This window comes from Odocoileus virginianus, chromosome 16, assembly GCF_023699985.2.
Source record: "Odocoileus virginianus isolate 20LAN1187 ecotype Illinois chromosome 16, Ovbor_1.2, whole genome shotgun sequence".
NCBI classification, from domain to species: domain Eukaryota; kingdom Metazoa; phylum Chordata; class Mammalia; order Artiodactyla; family Cervidae; genus Odocoileus; species Odocoileus virginianus.
Genome location: NC_069689.1, coordinates 20,649,370 through 20,666,740, shown reverse-complemented (window position 1 = coordinate 20,666,740; position 17,371 = coordinate 20,649,370). Strand labels below are relative to the sequence as shown.

At 50.3% G+C, this 17,371-nt stretch overlaps 1 protein-coding gene across 5 annotated transcripts in view; it reads right to left on the bottom strand.

The window, feature by feature from the left end:
* FRMD5 (FERM domain containing 5) overlaps positions 1-17,371 on the bottom strand; it is a 313,278-nt gene that overhangs the window by 11,466 nt on the left and 284,441 nt on the right. For 3 of the 5 annotated variants that reach the window (XM_070477956.1, XM_070477954.1, XM_070477958.1), the window contains exons 5-9: positions 15,811-15,908; positions 13,430-13,553; positions 10,653-10,740; positions 2,721-2,809; positions 358-444 (exon numbers count right to left, since the gene is read on the bottom strand). In XM_070477956.1, coding sequence (XP_070334057.1) covers positions 358-444; positions 2,721-2,809; positions 10,653-10,740; positions 13,430-13,553; positions 15,811-15,908 — 486 coding nt within the window. The remainder of the gene's footprint in view (positions 1-357; positions 445-2,720; positions 2,810-10,652; positions 10,741-13,429; positions 13,554-15,810; positions 15,909-17,371) is intronic. The other 2 variants (XM_070477957.1, XM_070477955.1) reach the window with 1 other exon arrangement.

Genomic DNA, 17,371 nt, shown 5'->3' with positions numbered 1-17,371 from the left:
GATAGGAGGATTTCGGGCTCATCAACAGTGGCTGTAAAAGGGAAATGTCTGCACGGGCAGTGAGTCTAGGTAGAGTGGTCCTGGGCCATTTCAGGATTTGGTTCATAACACAGGTGCATTATCTAGATGGGACTGTCAAATGTAAGATGCCACAGGTAGCTGATGAGGCCAAAGTTCAAGATACAGCAAATAATGAGAAACAATGCAACCAGGTTCTGAGGGAGTTGAGTCTTTCAGGTGCCACTGGATGGAGAATGCAGTTTAATGCAGACAAATGTCAGACGATCTCGGGGAGGGGGCAGGGCAACATACCAGAGAGAGGACAGATTACATGGAACAGTCATGCAGCGTACTGACCAGGAAAGGGGCTTAGGGGTTTGTGTAGAAAAATCCTTGAAGCCACCAGCCCAGTGAATGGCTGCAGTAAAAGAGGCAAACAGGATACTGGGGTACATCGCCCGCAGGACAGACACAAATCAGAAGAAGTGACATGGTTACTGTACATGGCACGGCTTCGACCTCACCTCCACATCCTGCTCTCAGCCTTGGTACATTTACAAAGTGGAAGAACGGACCGGGGTCTTAGCTTAGGTGGTTGTCCCTGAGAGCCAGAGGACTAGGCCTCAGGGTCGACCGAGGCCTCAACTTCCCTTCCACTGACCTGCCTGACAGCTCCCCTGTGGAGCCTGAAGGCCCCCTCCTAGCTCACTGGGGCAGAGTCTTTATTTTTCTACCCTCTCCCCCTGCAGGGAGGTCTGACCATTCATCTCTGCCTCCACTTGGCTTCTTCCTCTTTGCGATTTCTAGGGAGCTTTCCTCAACATCCTAGAAAGGTAGCAGAAAGGTAGTGAGAACAGTGTACCCGGTTTACTTCTGGACAAAACTCGTGGGACAGAGGAAGGTCACTTGTTCCCTAGAAGCCACGGCCGGGTCAGGATGAAAGCTCACACCTCTGACCACCACTTCTGAGCTCATACGAGCCTTCTCTGTGAGGCTCCCTCCCAGGCAATCCACCTCTCATACAGAATACCGTACTTATCAATCGATTGATAAGCAAGCACATGTATCATCTCGGCTTCAACAAGCAAGGTAGAAAAGTAGAAAGTTTTCTGTTGGGAGTCAGGTTAAGTTTACATCTGTTACTCTGGCGTTGAGAGAGATGAAGAGACTTCCTGAAGAAGTGGGCTGTGAGAGAAGGCAGAGAAGGAAAAGGGTCTGGGGCAGCCTGGAGAGCTGCAGTAGGGCTTCTGGAGGGTGAGGGTCCTTTAGGGACCACCGGCCCCAGTAACAGGCGAGTCCTCCATGTTTTTAGCTAAAATGTCCCCTACCAGCTGCCTCATATGACAGCTGGCCTGGTTGGAGTGTGGCCAGGATGTGGGTGCTCTGGGAACGTCAGACCACCCAGAGGCTCCATGCGGCAAGTACCCCTAACGAGGAGAGTGGTGCCTGACCCTGCGCAATGTCTGAAAAGATCTGTTGGACAGAAGACCCCAAACCCTCACCGTCTTCACCTAGAGAGTGCAGTGAATGGGCCAACTTGGGAAGGTCGGGCAAATGAGCGTGTTGGGGTGCACCCTGGTTACGGCAGTGCAGCAGGCCCACTCGGAAGGGGTTTTCTGGGGAACGGGGCCTGACCAGGCACATCTGGGGAGCAGTTTCACAAGCACTCTCATGATGACTGTGTCTCCAAGCTTCACAAAAGTCATGAGGGTTGGAAAGGGGGTGTCTGGCCTGCAGCACCCCTGGCAGAAAGCTCGCCAGGGAGAGCTCTGTCCTCAGGTTTCCCACCGGCTCTTCTGGAGAAGGCCAAGGGGGTGAGCCAGGAGTGGGCTTCCCCGGCTAGCCCTGCTGGGCCAAGGAAAGCTGCTTGTCCAGGCCCCTGAGGAGCAGACCAGCTCAGACCTGGCAGCCTAAAGGGAGGTTCGGGGATTGCAGGGGCCAAGGAGAATGTGGAGCATGGTTTGATGAGGCTGCCAGGTGTCTGCGTGGGCCCAAGAAAGAGTCTCTTGGAGAGCCAAATGTCCATCAACAAACCAGAGTCTGTGGCTTCAGCTCACAGAGCCCCGCTGCAGAACAGGCCCCGGCAGACAGGCAGGGAGGAAGCGGTCCGTGCAGCTGCAGCAGGGGCTCCTGCCTGCTGGAGATGGGAGTGGGGTGGGGGGGGACAAAGGGAGGCATGTGACTCCTGGGGGCCAAGGACCCCTAAGTCCCATAAGGGGATGGGAGACAGAGCGGCATCTGCTCCCTCAGGCACTGCCCACTGAGGGGCTCGGTCCGAGGAAGGCGTTTTGTAAAGTAACAGGGTCGCTTCTGTCTGCGCTAGGGGTCACTACAAGCCCTCCTTCATTAGGAGAGGGTATGGAGTGACCCTCTCTGTGATGCTATGGCCCCCAGTGGAGGACAGTCCCAAGGACTCTCTTCTCATGGGAACTTTGCTTCCCCGACACTGACTCCAGCTCTAGACCTCTCGTCTTACCCAGAAACCAAGTCTCCACACCTTTTCTCTCTCTGGAGAGGCTGATGGCTCTCAGGAACACCCCTTTGGAAGAATAGGATCCCTAGAAGAGACCACTACCTTCACCAGTTACCGTTACGGACGCAAGGCTTAGGAGAGGGTTCAGAATCAGAACTCGCCCACTCACAGACAAAGGACATGGGAACCACAGCCCTCCCCAGCTGGTGAGGGGTAAAAAGCCTGTTTCGGAAATAAAGATACTCACCATTTAATGAAGTGGACCCTCTTGTTTCCTTGCAGAACAACAAACCCAAAAGGAGTGAAGGCCAGAAACGCAGCATTTCCTGACACGTCCTGTAACATAAACACTTCTCATCAGGGTGGTGCAGGCATAGAGGGAAAGGGTGAAGAGTGCAGCTGTCCTCTGAGGATATAGGGTTAATACTTGGCAACCAGTCACAGAAGGAAGAGCTTGGCATTTGGAAGTAATAGCCAAGTTTCTTACCTTTCCTGAGCCTCAGTGGCCTTAATTGAAGTTGTAGATTTTAACACCAATCTTAGAAAGCTGTTGCGAATATCCAGAGAACACATTGCTGAGGGGATTGTAAAATGGTGCAGTCACTTTGGAAGCCGTTTGGGAGTTCTTCAAACTGTTAAATGTAGAGCTACTGTATGACCCAGCAATTCCGCTCCTAGGTATGTACCCAAGAGAACTGAAAACATGTTCACACAGAAACTTGTGCATGAACGTTCAGAGTAGGATTACTCATAGCAGCTGCAAAGTGGAAATAATCCAATGTCCATCAGCTGACAGATGAATAAACAAAATGTGGCACATCCATACAATGGAATATTATTTGGCAGTAAAAAGGAATGAAGTTCTGACACCTGCAATGATAGAGATGAACCTTGGAAACACTGTGCTAAGTGAAAGAAGCCAGTTAATCAAAGAGCACCTGGTATATGCTTGCATTTATATGACATGTCCAGAACAGGCAAATCCACAGAGCCAAAAAGTGTGCTTCTGGTTGCCAGAGGCTGTGGGAAATGGGGATGGGGAGTGACAGATAACAGGTACAGGGTTTCTTTGGAAAAAGAAAATTTTGGAAATATCCTAAAATTAGATAGTTGTGACAGTTTCACAACTGTTAATAGACTAAAAACCATCGAACTGCACACTTTGAAAAGGATGGATTGTTTTGATGTGTGAATTGTATTTCAAGAAAGCTGCTCTGAGTGAGTGAGAATAGCAGTAATCAGTATGATGGCCTTACACACTGGACTCCCTCAGGAAAGTTTAGCTGAAGAAAATATAAGAAGCAACCAGCCAAGTGGAACAGTTACTGCCAGCCCTGTGTTGCCTGAACCAACCAAGAGATCACCTGTCACTCTCAGCCGGTAAACACAAGGCTTGAGGCTCTGCTGGGCAGAAAGGGGAGAAGGTGCGGGAGAAGCTGTAGGTCCTGGTTCCCTCCTGTGGGGAACGGGCTCCAGAAGGCCCAGGCCTTTTTGAGGCTGGGATGGAGCCCAGAATGCTGGCTGCTGGGGTACATTCTCTCAGAGGTGCTTCCTTCCTAATAATGGCCACAGGTGAGCATCTGTTCTGCTGGGGGGCGAGTGTGTGCAGAGGGCCAGAAAATTATGCCTGGACGCTGACTGAATGGAACTGATCACAGGACAGTCATCTGAGACGCAACTCAGATGGTGCCACAGGGTCGGAGTTGGGTCCCTGGTGTGATGTGTGCAAATGGGGGCTGTGGCTGTGGGGCTCTCCTAGCCTCTCCCACCTTCCGGCTTTGCCTCACTGGCGTAGACCTTCAGCCTGATCAGTCCTGAGAACAGTGGGGCTCTGCAGGGCCTCATGGGCCTTACCTCAAGAAAAAAGTACAGTTTTGCCTTAAAACTGTCTTTTTGAGCCAGGGTTACAGGTGTGAACATTGGGCCCAGGGAATAAACCAAATATACATTTTGCAAACATCTGAATGAATGTACAGCTGTTACTGTCCTTTCCTCGTGGTCTGTTGTGACCCCAACACTTGGCTGCAAACACTGCATCATTCAAGCCATGGGCACGGCAAAAAGCTGTTTAAAAATAACCCGAATGGAGATACTGTGAAGCCATGGGGCTGGGCTTCCCCCTGCCTGTCATCAGGGCTTGGTGGTGGGTGCTAACGGCTGAATACCAGCACACAATGCAGGTATGCCAGGGGACCCAGCACTAACTGGGCAGGCTGGAGGAGTCAGACCTCTGGGAGGGCCATTGTGGTGACAGAGCGAAGGGAAGGGCAGGTCCTCCCATGAGCTGCATGGTGCTGGCTGGGTTCCTCGGTTGGCACTGCTCGCTGCACCATCCAGATACCCCAGGGCTGGCCTCTGAGTGAAGGGTGTGTTGGAATTAGAAACAGTCTCTCCTGACCAGACTGGCTGACTAGGAAGAGGGAGCAAACGTGCTAAGAAACCCCGATTAAACGTCAGTAAATATTACTTATCATTCCAGTAAATAATAATAGCACCTGTGCTATATCCCCACCCATCCCCTCATTTGAAGAGAGCAGTTATCCAGACTGCTTCTGATGCAACAGTTGCAGACAGCTGCTGAAGGGCCTGGCACCTGGCATCCACGGGCGGGGGCCAGACAGCTGGGGTACTTGCTACTTGTCTCTGCACAGGAGGAGCGGGACTGGAATGACAGCAAGAAACCTCACACCTGGACCAGCGTGAAAACACACAGGTGGCCACACCTACACCCTCTCTGGAAGCTTCCCGGTTTCTTTCCTCTAACAAGCCGTTCCTCCTTGTGAGCCAGCCCTTGGGGTTTGTGTGTGCAGGGACACGTTACATGACAAGAGAAGGAATGAGGACAAGGAGAGAAGTCACACAGACAGCTGCGCCCTGATCCTCAGTCTCCCATCTCAGCCATCTTTCCTCCCTGTCCCCCTCCATCCTGACACAATCAGCACCCACAGGACTGAGCCATTAGTGATCTGGGAAGTGGCATAAACACCCAGGTCTTGCCAGCCACACAGCAGTTATCAACAGCCCTGCTCTGTATCCTCCCTGCTTCTCATCCCTGTGGAAGAAGCTTCAGTCCTGGTTTAGGACCCCAGCAATGCTTCTTATTTGCTCTGTAACCTCCTTGCTCCTCTGGGCCTCAGTTTCCTCATTTGTAAGATGAGGACCACCATATATACTTCAAGAAATACTACTTTCAGGACTTCCTGGTGGTTCAGTGGCTAAGACTTCTCACTCCCAGTGCAAACGCCCAGGTTCCATCCCTGGTCAGGAAACTAGAGCTCACATGCCGTATCTAAGAGTTCACACGCTGTAACCAAACACAACTAAAGATCCTGCACACTGCAGCAAAGATTAAAGATCCCATGTGCCGCAGCTAAGACCTAGCACAGCCAAATAACATTTTAAAAAATTATTAAAAAAGGAAAAGAGAAATATTATTTCTGTCTGATTTTAGGAAGATGGCCTAAATGACATACTGCCAGGACAATGCCAATGGTGTTTTTCTTGGGGAGGGGATGGATTTGCAGTCATTCACATGTTCATATAGAACCCATCATGAGACCTAACCTGCATCCATCAGTCATCAACTGTTCACCCTGAGATGATCATTCTGCCCAGAAAAGGATTTTTGGAAATCATCCCTGACAGGTTCTTGGAAATGGGGACACCTGGCCACCTTTGCCCAGACCCACCTCTGAATACAATGAAATAGGCTCTGTCTGCCACCTCCCACCCCAGAGGACATCCTGGGGGTGACTGGGTCAGGAACACAGCATTCTCAGTTGTTATGCCACTCAAGGTCAGACAGTCCTTCCTCTGGACCTGACTAAAACTAATTCAGTGTGGGTGGATGAAGCCTCTATTATTCTTCAACAAACAAACAAAACCTTAGTAAAGAAGATTGCACATGCTCTTCCGGACAGTGATGCCCATTCCTGAAAGAGCTTGGAGCTGGGGGACCTTCACACTAAGTCAATCATGAGAGTCACCCAGTTTCAACATACTTAAACATGGTCATGGGACTTTCCTGGTGGTTCAGTGGTTAAGACTCTGCACTTCCACTGCAGGAGGCATGGGTTTGATTCCTGGTTGGGGGACTAAGGTCCTCCAAGCCATGAGGCATGTCCAAAAAAAAAAAAAAAAGGTCTAAACAAACAAAAAACATGGCCACAAGAAGGTACAGTGGTGATAAGGAGAGCAGGCAGCACCCTCGAAGAGGCGTGGCATCCACCCATGAGAGCTCAGAAATGCAAACCTTGGCAGAAACTTGCCACTTAAGTGACTTTAGTCGAGTTTTTCATTTTGATAGTAAACCTAACATTCTCTGCATGGTAGCCAAGAGGGGCCAACCTGAGGGTGAGGCGAGTCAGCACTGATCCCTCTTGTTCTGCTTCTCTGAGGTCCAGGGTAGGGGGCGATATGTCAAGATAGGGGGCAGCTTTACTTACAGAGGAGCCTACGCAGCTGGGTTATGAAAGTAAATGATCCCACTTTAGGAGCAAGGAAATGGCACTACCTTGCATTTGTATGGTTGATCTCATCAAGATCTTGCTTTAGTCAGCTTTTTTCTTGGTCTGTACAGAACAGGCATAAAACCACCTCGTCAATTTGTTACATTTTCCTGTGATGATTTCAAAAGTCTCATAGGCCTTTTTGTCCTTTCTTGACCAGAGGTGGCTGTGAGTCCCACTTTGTTCCTAAATAAATGCCATCTCTCCAGGTGGAAGATCATGAACGACAACTGGAAGAGCACAACATGGACACATCGAAGCTTGGAGTCCCGGTACCATCCCTGCCAGTAACTCTGGACATGTTAGTCCCTCAAAGCTCAGTGTTCTTAAAGAGAAGAATGTCTTCTTAGCAGAGTTGTAAAGATGAAATGAGACACTGTGTGTTCATGCCTGGCATGTGCCAGCTCTCAATAAATGGCACCTTCAAGACTCCCGATAAGGAGGGGCTCATGTGATGGGTTTGACCAGTCCGTGAACCTCGGCAGGGCAGGGGGCCACAGACTGGAGACCAGGGCAAAGCACCAGGCTCAGGCTCCGTGGAAGGAGCAAGATGGTGTCCCCTGATGTTGGAGAGGTGTCAGGCTGCAGGGCAGGCACAAGCCTGGGCCGTCAGCTCTTTGCTCCATTTTTCTCCTCCAGCAGCTGTAGGCTTGGTCTGTTGGGGGCTTCTGCCAGAAGCTGGGAAAGGCAGAGAGCTCAGGATAGCTTCTGAATTCAGGGTTCATGTATTGGTGTAAGACAGCTAGCTACTGGAGCCCTCTGGCTGTTCCACCCAGAGTTGGTAGGATCCCCTCTTCCTCGTCCCAGGGCCAGGCAAGGACACGCTGGGCAGAAAGAAACCATCAGCACGGACAGGAAGAACAGCAGCTTCTTAATCAGTCCAGGAGCACAGAGCCCAGCCAAAGCCTTGTTCTGCTCTCATTTAATTATCGAAACGATTCTTCTTCTTCTGGCCTCCCTAGGGCTGCATGCCCCAGATTCCCAGGGCCCAGTAATTGCCTCTCTGTTAATAGAAATCATCAGTATTTATTACACTGAGCGCTCCAGCTTACTTCGGCTCCCCTTGTAGCAACATTAAAGCGAGTGCTTGGTAGCCTATCACCAAAGTGACTCTACTTAGTGGCAAGAGTAAAGGCTCCCAGACTGTTCTTGCCCAGGAGGGCTGAGGAGATCCTGAGCTGGAGCCCAAGGAGATGAGCCGTGGGGCCTGCAGCAGGGCCCTGCGCCAGCAAGAAGTATGCAGCCCAGGAACAAGGGAGTGGAAGCCCAGCGAGATGACTGCTCCCACCTTCTCCTCAAGGAAGTTTCCTGGGTGCTTCTGCTCCTTAGAGATGCACAACAGGAAGGGACCTTAGTTCATAGTCCTGCTCTGCCACTCGGGGCCTTGCGCGCTGTGGCCTGCTGGAACCTTCATCTTCTTGCCTATAAATCAGGAAGAATAATATCCACATCCCAGTGCTGGCATGAGGACTAAATGAGAAAATAATGTGAAAGGATTCCAGTGGGCCTGCCCGGGAAGGTATGCCACAAGCCTCTTCTTCCTCCCTCCTTCTCGGAGTTGGTGCTGTGGGGATGAAATGATGTGATACATGGGATTGGGCCTCGTGCAGTGCCTGGTATGAACGCTGGTTCCTTCCTGCAGCCTCTTCACCTCTGTGTCTGAAGGTGGAAGGCTCAAAGACAGGGCTGATCCAGGAGCCCCACAGCCCCAGGGTGTGTGTGGATTTGGGCTGGACACCAAGCAGGCTGCCCCTTAGCTTCCAGATCTCCCGAGACAACAGGAGAGAATCTTCACCCATTCCACTCAGTTGTCATGCCCAGGCTACATGCCACCAGGTGACAGCCCTGCCCAGCGACCCTCCTCTCCTCAAAGGGACCGAACAGATGTGGGTCAAATGCAGAGGTGACCTGGCATCTTCTGTAGACCATGTTCATCTTTAGGCAGCTACATCTTTTTTTTCCCCCCAACAAAAGGTCTCATGTGTTTATTACTAAGTCAAAAGCTCTAGTGCAGAAACACTTGACACAGAGAAAAATCATTTTCTCAATAAAACACACCCAGCAGGTCAGACAGTACGGATGTTCTCAAAGTGATAATGATAAGATGCACGTGGCCTTGATGCAGCCTAAACGTGTGCCACTTCATGTGCGAGGCTCCTGAAAGACCCAGCTTGGTTTCTTCTCCAGTGTCTTCTCCTGCAGTTATACCTGATTTTATTACCAGTTTTCATTTGAATCCATTGGGAAACGGGATGATGCTGCTTTTGTTTCTTGGCCAGGAATCGCTCAGTCCTGAAAGTCTTGTGAGAAGATGCAGAACAAATTCAGCCACGCACAGGATGGCGGAGAAGAAAAGAAGGCAGCGGTGTCTCCTAAGGTCCTGAAGTGACTCAGGGGTATCTGCTGAGGGCTTTCACCCGGACAAGGCTAGGGAGGCTCAGAGAAGCCCTGAAGACCCCCGTGAGGAGGAGGCCAGCACTAAAGCCAAGGCCGGTTGACCCCAAAGCTCTCTCTGGTCCTTTGCAGCCCTCCGCCCTTGGTATCTGAGCAATCGACGCAGGTTAAACTACGCTGGTGGTGCAGAAGGCGTTATTCAGGAAGCTTTGCTAATTCATTTGCACATACGCATGTCACTTTTTTTTTTTTTTTTGGTATAAACCAGCATGAATGTATTTTCTGACAGCACTGGCCCTCAAGAACATGGGTTATCAGTAGACTGTGCTGGTGGACAAGGAACTGTGGAGCTGGGAGGGTGGCCAGGTTTCTGAGTGCCAGAACGTTCTCAAAGTTAACTGAAGTTTCGGCATTTAATCCTATGCAAGAGCATCTCCTCACCAAGGGGCCACCACGAGAAAAGTAATTCTGGCTTCTTCGGTTTCTGTTCTGTTCTTTCTCGCTGGAAGCCTATGCTGCTCCTCACTTTTTAGGAACGAGAGGTCAATGTTAGGAGTCAGTTTTACTGGGGTCTCTCTGGTGGTGGAAAGAAAGAGGCACAGATCCAGAGGACTGAGGCAGAGACCAGAAGCGTCAGAGCTGGAATGAGATGACGTGCGGCGATCCAGCCACAGACAGACAGGGAGAGAGGGCCATGGTCTCCACCGCTCTCCTCGGTGTCCACGGCTGCCCGAGCTCATCTCCCAAGTGCCAGACGCATGTGAGTAATTACAGAGGGTTTCTCCGGGCAGAGCCTCCCGGGCTGGTCCCCGTCCCGCCCTCACAGACGCATAATGGAATTAAGTGCGACTCCACTGCAGCTCTACAGTCAATAAAACCCACTCCTGGCCAGAAACTAGATTACGGGTCAGGGAAGGGTGGGCCGTGCGCTGAGCTGCCTCTGATCATTCCCTAAGGATGGGGGGGAGCTCCCACATTCCGCCTCTCCTCGGTTCCACCAAATTACCCACGGCTGCCAAAGGCGGGCCCTGGTTTCGGATTTGTTATCTAGATGGACTGTGCCTGTATGCTTCAGCTCTGATGTGGCACAAGATTCCGCAGCGTGGAATCCAGAGTTTTCACCATGAGATGTTTTCTCTGGCCTCTGTCACTAATGAAGCCAATCATCCCAATATGAAGGGGTGGAGGGGTGCAGACATGAGGTCCCTCCCTGCCTGTCATCCTCTGGTGGGCAGGGGGCAAGATCAGTGCCATCTCCAGCCACGGGGGTGCCTTACCTTACACGGGTGGGGGTCCACTCCGTATGTCTCCAATGTCTGCGCTTTCCTTAAAAAGTTCAGCTCTGAAGTTGCTGGTGTTTGACCACTGGAATAAAGAAAATGAAGCGATTCAGGATTTCCTGTTCCTATAGGTTCCCCTGAGATGAACTCAATTAAGAAGTGCCCAGGGTCTCTCACGCTTATTTTTTTCCATGGGGTGTGCTCCCTGTTCTGTCCTAGGACCAACTTCACAGACCGTATTCTAGGGTCAAACCCTCAGATGTTTTCAGAGTGAGGCAGGCTGTGTGATGAATACATGGGCTGAGTGTAACACCATAGGGAGTTGTGGGGACTATGGCAAACTGGGAATGCTGCCCCATCTAATGAGGGAAGCTGCTGTCCAGCTCCAAGATGGTAGTGTTGGAAAGCAGGGCCCAGCGTTGCTAGGTGTGATTTTTAAAGAAAATTCAGACATACTGATTTTGATGTGGCATTTCCCAGTTTTAAATATAATGGGGGCAGAAAAAACTACACCTGTAGGCTGCCTGCAGGCCATCTGATCTAGACTGAGATACTACGACAGGACCTGTGTATCTTGTTGCCTAACTGTCTTCCTTTACCAGAAGGGAACACGGGACTGGAAGGAAAAGAGATGCAGTGAGAGACACTGCTAGCTCCCCAGACTCCACCATAGCTCTGCCTGCCCACAGGGTGAGGACTATGAAGAGGAAACAAACAGAAAATGGAAGAAACCAGTGCTGGCACCAAGCCCTCTGAAGCAGCAGCCTTGAGCATCGACCCCCTCCTGCTGGCTCCTCAGCAGGGGCGTGGATGGGCTCCGCACAGGACCGGGGCAGGCTGGGTCACACGGGCTCTCAGTGTCCAGCGCCCTGGCTAGCTGACGTCCTTCCACTGATGTGGGGTGGGCTTCAGGGTCAGGAGGGGGCGGGCAGTTTGTGCAGTCAACACCTGCCACGGCTGCTGGACAGGACTGGAACTCTCTAAGGTCATCATCTGCCTCAAGTCCTCTGGCAGGGCGGGAAGACAAGCCCGCCCAAGGAGCAGCAGCCCCGGATTCCCGCTCCTGTCTTTCCGGGGAGGCAGCAATCCATCAACACCTCAGCAGCCTTTGGGTGGCGAGGTGTGAAACACCACAGAACATAATGCACAGCCTGGGCCCTCAAGGATCTCAGAGCCGGAGAGAGGAAACACCAGTTTTACGTGATGAAGATGAGGCTGAGCCTGTGTGAACAGTGAGGGCTCTGTGGACTGCGGACATGTACCTCCACCAGCGCACCAGGGACACGGGGAAGGTGTTGGGAAAACGCTGGCGCAGCAGGTAGAAAGCCAGGCCCCAGAGGCCACTGAGCACCCACACCCCTTCCAGGGAGGCTCTGTTCCCTGTCTGGAGGCTGCAGGGCTCCGTGAGCTCCATTCACCCCTGGAGTCGGCCAACCCTCTGGGGCCCTCCAGATGGGCATCATTTCCTTGGGGATCACCCTGACTTCTGTTAGGTTTCTGCAGAACTGTCCCCACTGCTCTGACTTCTCCTAAAACCTTCCTGGCAGCGCCTCCGGGCAGTTCCAGCAAACCCCGATCTCTCCTTTGAATGAGCCATGAGCCGTCATCATCTGTGTCTATTCTGACTTTTACCACAAGGGGCCGCTATTCGCTAAGACTGATGGGAGGAGCCGTGGGAGGGGCTGGGATTCCACCTTCACAGGGGTCTCCATTCCTCTAGGCCGGGTGGGGTCCAATCCGGCCATACACAGCGGGCAAGCTGTGGATAAGGAGGCTTTGGGGACATATTTCTAGGTAAAATCTTTGAGTTCAGGTGAAGGATATTTTTGGTTTTTTTTTTGGGGGGGGTCATCAGTTAGGAACTAGTTTAAGCTTAATATCATTAGGAATATTTCCCCCCCCCCCTCCTGTTGGGCACTGTTCTTCCCCAGAAATGTAGTTACAAAAATATGTTAGAAGATTTTTAAAAATTGTACTATATTAATATGCTGTGTTGAATGTAAATTTTTTCTTCATAGTTAACCAGTTTGGAGCCTACTCCAGCATGCCATAAAAAGTAGAGCCTAAACACCCTTTTGTTGCTTTTTTCTTTTTAAATAAAAATCAGCCTTTGTAGAAAACGTTATTTCATATGGGTGAAAGGATGCATTAATACTATTTTATGGACTTGGGCATATTCTGGGTGAGCTAGGACAACCTGAGGACAGTTACCTCCTGCTTCTAGCTGCTTCTCCTCTCCTTCCCTGGGTACAGTGGTGTGGGGTTGAGGGAGGCAGTGTTAAAGTCACACCCCCCGAACCAGGAATCTCCGGGCAACCAGAGCATCTGGCCCTGCTCGGTCCTATCGGCTGACCCAGAGTCACAGACCGGGGGGTGGAGGTGGGCCCGTTTTCTTAACCGATCCTCTCTTCTCTCTGTTCTCTTTTGGTATTTCTTTTATGTTTTCCTTTCCCCCAGTTCATGCTTCTGGTCCACACCCCCCTACTGGCTCCCCCTGCCCCGCCCCGTCTCTTCATTTATCTTAGTGAAGCAAATACCTTTCAGAGGCAAATCCTTCTCCATTTTCCTTACAATATAGCATCTCTCTTGCCTTTAAGCCTCAGCCTGCACCACTGTTCTTGGAGAGGGGGCCTTAGGGTTGTACCATCAGTGGATCACCGAGAATGGAACACCGTTACCTCCTGGAGCGAGGAGGGCTGGGTCTACTGGAGCCGGCGTGGCGGGCACGGGCTGTGGGGGAGACGGTGGCCTGGCCTGAGCCGAGGGACACGCACCTGAGCTCTGTCTTGTGAATCTCAGCGATCTTCCTTTCCAGCTTCTCTGAATGTTTAGGGAAAAACTGGAACTTGGAGCTGTAGCCTTCGGGGTGTTTTCCTGGGTCATAATCCCCAATCTCCGCTTGCAAAAGGAAAGCAGAGGAAGACAATTGTGGAGACAGGTAAATTGTCACTGGCAGCACAACAGGAGGCTAACACGCACAGCGAAAGCCAGAGTCTGCACCAGATTTGCTGAGAACAGGGATCGTGAGCACGACTGGGGGCGGGGGGCAGAGGGCAGGTGCTCGGGAGCAGGCCCAGCTTCGTTTTCCCTCACGTGCACATTGACTGTGTTGGTTTCAGGGCCACGTGGAGAGTGTGGAGCCGAGCCTGTGTTCTGAGGCCACCACATGTAAAACTGCTGTGAAACAGCAGACCCCCGCACCACGCCCACATCCATTCAGCCACGAGGAGCGTGACTGGGAGTGAAGCTCTCTGTGGCAGCGAAGGAAACTGTGAGCCGGATCAGGAGATCAGAACCTTCTGGGCCACAGCCACATCTGAAGTCTAAATCTCGTTTTGAGGATTTTAGCAGGGACACGGCCAAATGATGACTGAAGCATGACCCAACTGAGTCATGACCCAAGTTGACTCAGAACTCAACTCTTGTCCAAATCAGATCAAGTGAATACATCTGAGTAACTAGTCACTGAGGGCTGGCCAGGTGCAGGCCCCTTGCAGAAGCCTGCAGAGTGGAAGACTGGCTGTAAGCGGAGAGTGCCACGGGGTTCAGGAGCATCGGGTCCCCAGGCTGACTTCTCAGTTCCCTGTGGGGGAGGGGGGCTTCCTGCTCCTGAAAATTTAGAGTCCATCCCCCAACTGCTGAGACCTCAGATCTGTGAACTCTGGGGGGTCAGTGGGCCCACACTACTGCTCACAGTGTATCTCCAGGTCAGAACCCAGCCTTCTCCACATGGAGCATTCCACAGGGAACGCTGTGTGTACGTTAGGAGGAAGGATGTTGAACAGTTCGGCCGCTGTGTGGTTGTCTGTTCTTCCCTAGTGAGAACCACAGCCAGTGCAGGTGAGAAGTCTTGAGTGAGGAGTAAATATTAAGGAAAAAAATGTGCCCTTTTTTCACAACTGAGTATTGTTCTGTGGCACTAGTCTCCTGATAGTATCTTCCAACTTACTTGGGAATATCTATCATTTAGCAACATTTAGAGACTAAATGTTTCCTGGGGCTTAATGTCTGAAATGACCTTGAGCCATCAGGTCATTTATTATAATTTTACTTAGAAAGCTCCCAGTGGGAAACATCAATGTTGGATATCAGTGACTTCTTTAAAACAAACAAAAAAATTTCAATATGGCTGTCAGGGTAAAACTAAAGAAAAGACTAGAGTTTACAATTTCACTTAGTTGGGACCAGGTTTTCCTTTAAAAACGAAAGGGATCTCTTTGGGTACCTTAAAGTTGGCAAGCACCTTCCAGACTTCCTACTTAGGTAGATTTTTAAAACAGGCGTCTCAGAAGTCAAAGTTGCAACAGAATGACTTTTACATTCATAACGCAGCTGTGACATTTTTCTTGCCGGAAGAACTTTAGTTTCTTATTGGCAAGCATTTTTTTTTTTTTAGGTTCTATTCACAAAGTAGCTTCCTGGAGTTCACAGATTTCTGATTATGAGTTCAGTTTCTTTGGTAGAAACTCCACGATTTTAGTGTTATGATCCAAAATAACCCAGTGACAGTCTCAGGCTGACGGACTAAGAGAAGTCCAGGAAGTGGCACTTAGGAATCTCCTGCATCTCATGAAAGGAGAAGGGATGATGTGTGAAGAGTGCACACCTTTCCCTCTGTTTTGCAAAAAAAAAAAAAAAAAGAAAAGCCAGTCTGGGTATTGGCTGGGTACAGCCCCAACTCTTATTTGTGTATAGAAAATGGGTTTGTAACTTGGAAACATTTTCACTCTTTGAGCACTCTGAATGGAGAAGTCTCTGCAACCAACACCAGAATCCCAAGATGCTTCACATCTTTGAGATTTGCACAGAAGGACAGGAAACAAAACAAAACAAAAACAGATTTGGATTACTTTCCAGAGGCTTAGTAACTTTATCAACCAAGGGTGCAGGGAAACACGCCCCCTACCCCCACCACCCCCACCAAACAGAGTCTGAATGGCTTGAAGGGGCTGCCAGAAAGGCTTGAGGTACAGACAACTTGAGGCTGAGTGGTCAGAGCTTTTTGGATCAAGGGAGTCCAGGCAAAGTCCTTTAACTTGGACTCCATTTCAAGTTAGATACTGTTTATATCCAAGAGGTAGTCATCTGTGGTAACTGAAATAATGTAATCAGTACTTAGCATGAAAAGCAAATTTATCCCGTCAAAAGTCATTACCTTGAAGGATATAAGCTGCTAACAAGGCAGCGTCTGATGTTTTACAGAGGAGGCGGCCGTGGTAGAGATCCCTTTTGATCTGCAGGAAGACTAAATACCTGGAGAGAAAACAGAGAATGAACTATAAAGGATTTCTTTGATTGCTTTAAAGACATAAATATGTAATATCAGCCTATCAGAATCTCTGTCAGGACACTTTTACTACCTTAAAACAAAAATCTCAAAACATGCCCCAGAACAAATACATTTTTCATATCCCTGAGGACTAGACTCTTTCAAGCACTTTGCCCTGAACTGATTTTGAAGTTCAATTCCAAATAACCTGTCAGTTTCCTTCTGCAGCTCAGAACAGAAATGGTCTTTCCTGGTTAAAAGCACTGCGCTCAGTGTTGGGCTCTGGAAGGAGCCAACCCCAGTCACTCAGCGCTGGCAAAGCAACCTGTGTCACGAGAGAGGGGCTGACGGAGCCTCCCTCTTCCTCGGACCCTTGCTGACGTCTCCTAAGAAGCAGGGGACTTCCCTGTTGATTCAGTGGCTAAGTCTTGGCACTTCTCATGTAGGAGGCTCGGGTTCGGTCCCTGGTCGGGCACTAGATCCCATGTGTTGCAATTGAAGATCCCGTATGCCACAACGAACGATTATTGAAGATCCTGTGTGCTGCAACTAAGACCCAGTGCAGGGAGGTAGACAGGTAAGGAAGTTACCAATAAACAAGCAGAAATGTGGTGAAGGAATTGGCCCATGGGAGGGACCTGCCTCTGCTTGCCAGTGGACTTGTCCTTATGTGGAACAGCCCTCGTTATTGGCAGAGGTCAACCAGATCTCTCAGAATCTGAATAAGGTGTAGGAAGGGGCATTGGCGAGGGATGGACAGAAACCTGTGGCTAGTATTTCTTCAACCACAGGGAGCTCTCACATCAGGTGGAAGCAGGCCGACTCTCAAGAACAATGCATGGTAGCTGATGTGTATTGAGCACTTACCATCTGCCAGTCCAGGGATTATACACTTTACTGCAGCCTCTCAGCTAATTTGCACATACCACTCTGAGAACAGATACTGTTATTGTCCCCTTTTTATAAGGTAAACTGAGGCTTCAGTGATTTTCTCACGGGCACATAACTGGAAGGTGGCAGAGCCAGGATTCAAGTTCAAGACCGAGGTCGGCTCTTCATCACCACGTTATTCCTCCCTCTCAGCACTATGCCATGGCTGCTTTGTAGTCTCACAAGTGGCTGGGTGGACCCTGTGACCACAGAATTGTTGACGCTCCATTTTGAAAGATCTTTGCAAGGAGTGGAGTCTCTGATGTTCATTACATCACAGATCCCCTGAGAAAAGCAGAAGCCAGGGGTATCAAGCCTTTAAGTGAGTCACCCACCACAGCAGTTCTTTGGCCAGGGGGCATCTGTGGTGGTTTAAAACATGTCCACATGGAAGTCCCTGGTGGTCCAGTGGTTAGGACTCCATGCTTTTACTGCTAAGGCTGTGGGTTCAATCCCTGGTTGGGGAACTAAGATCCAACAAGCTATGCGGTGAGGCAAAAAACAAAAAAAAGTCCAG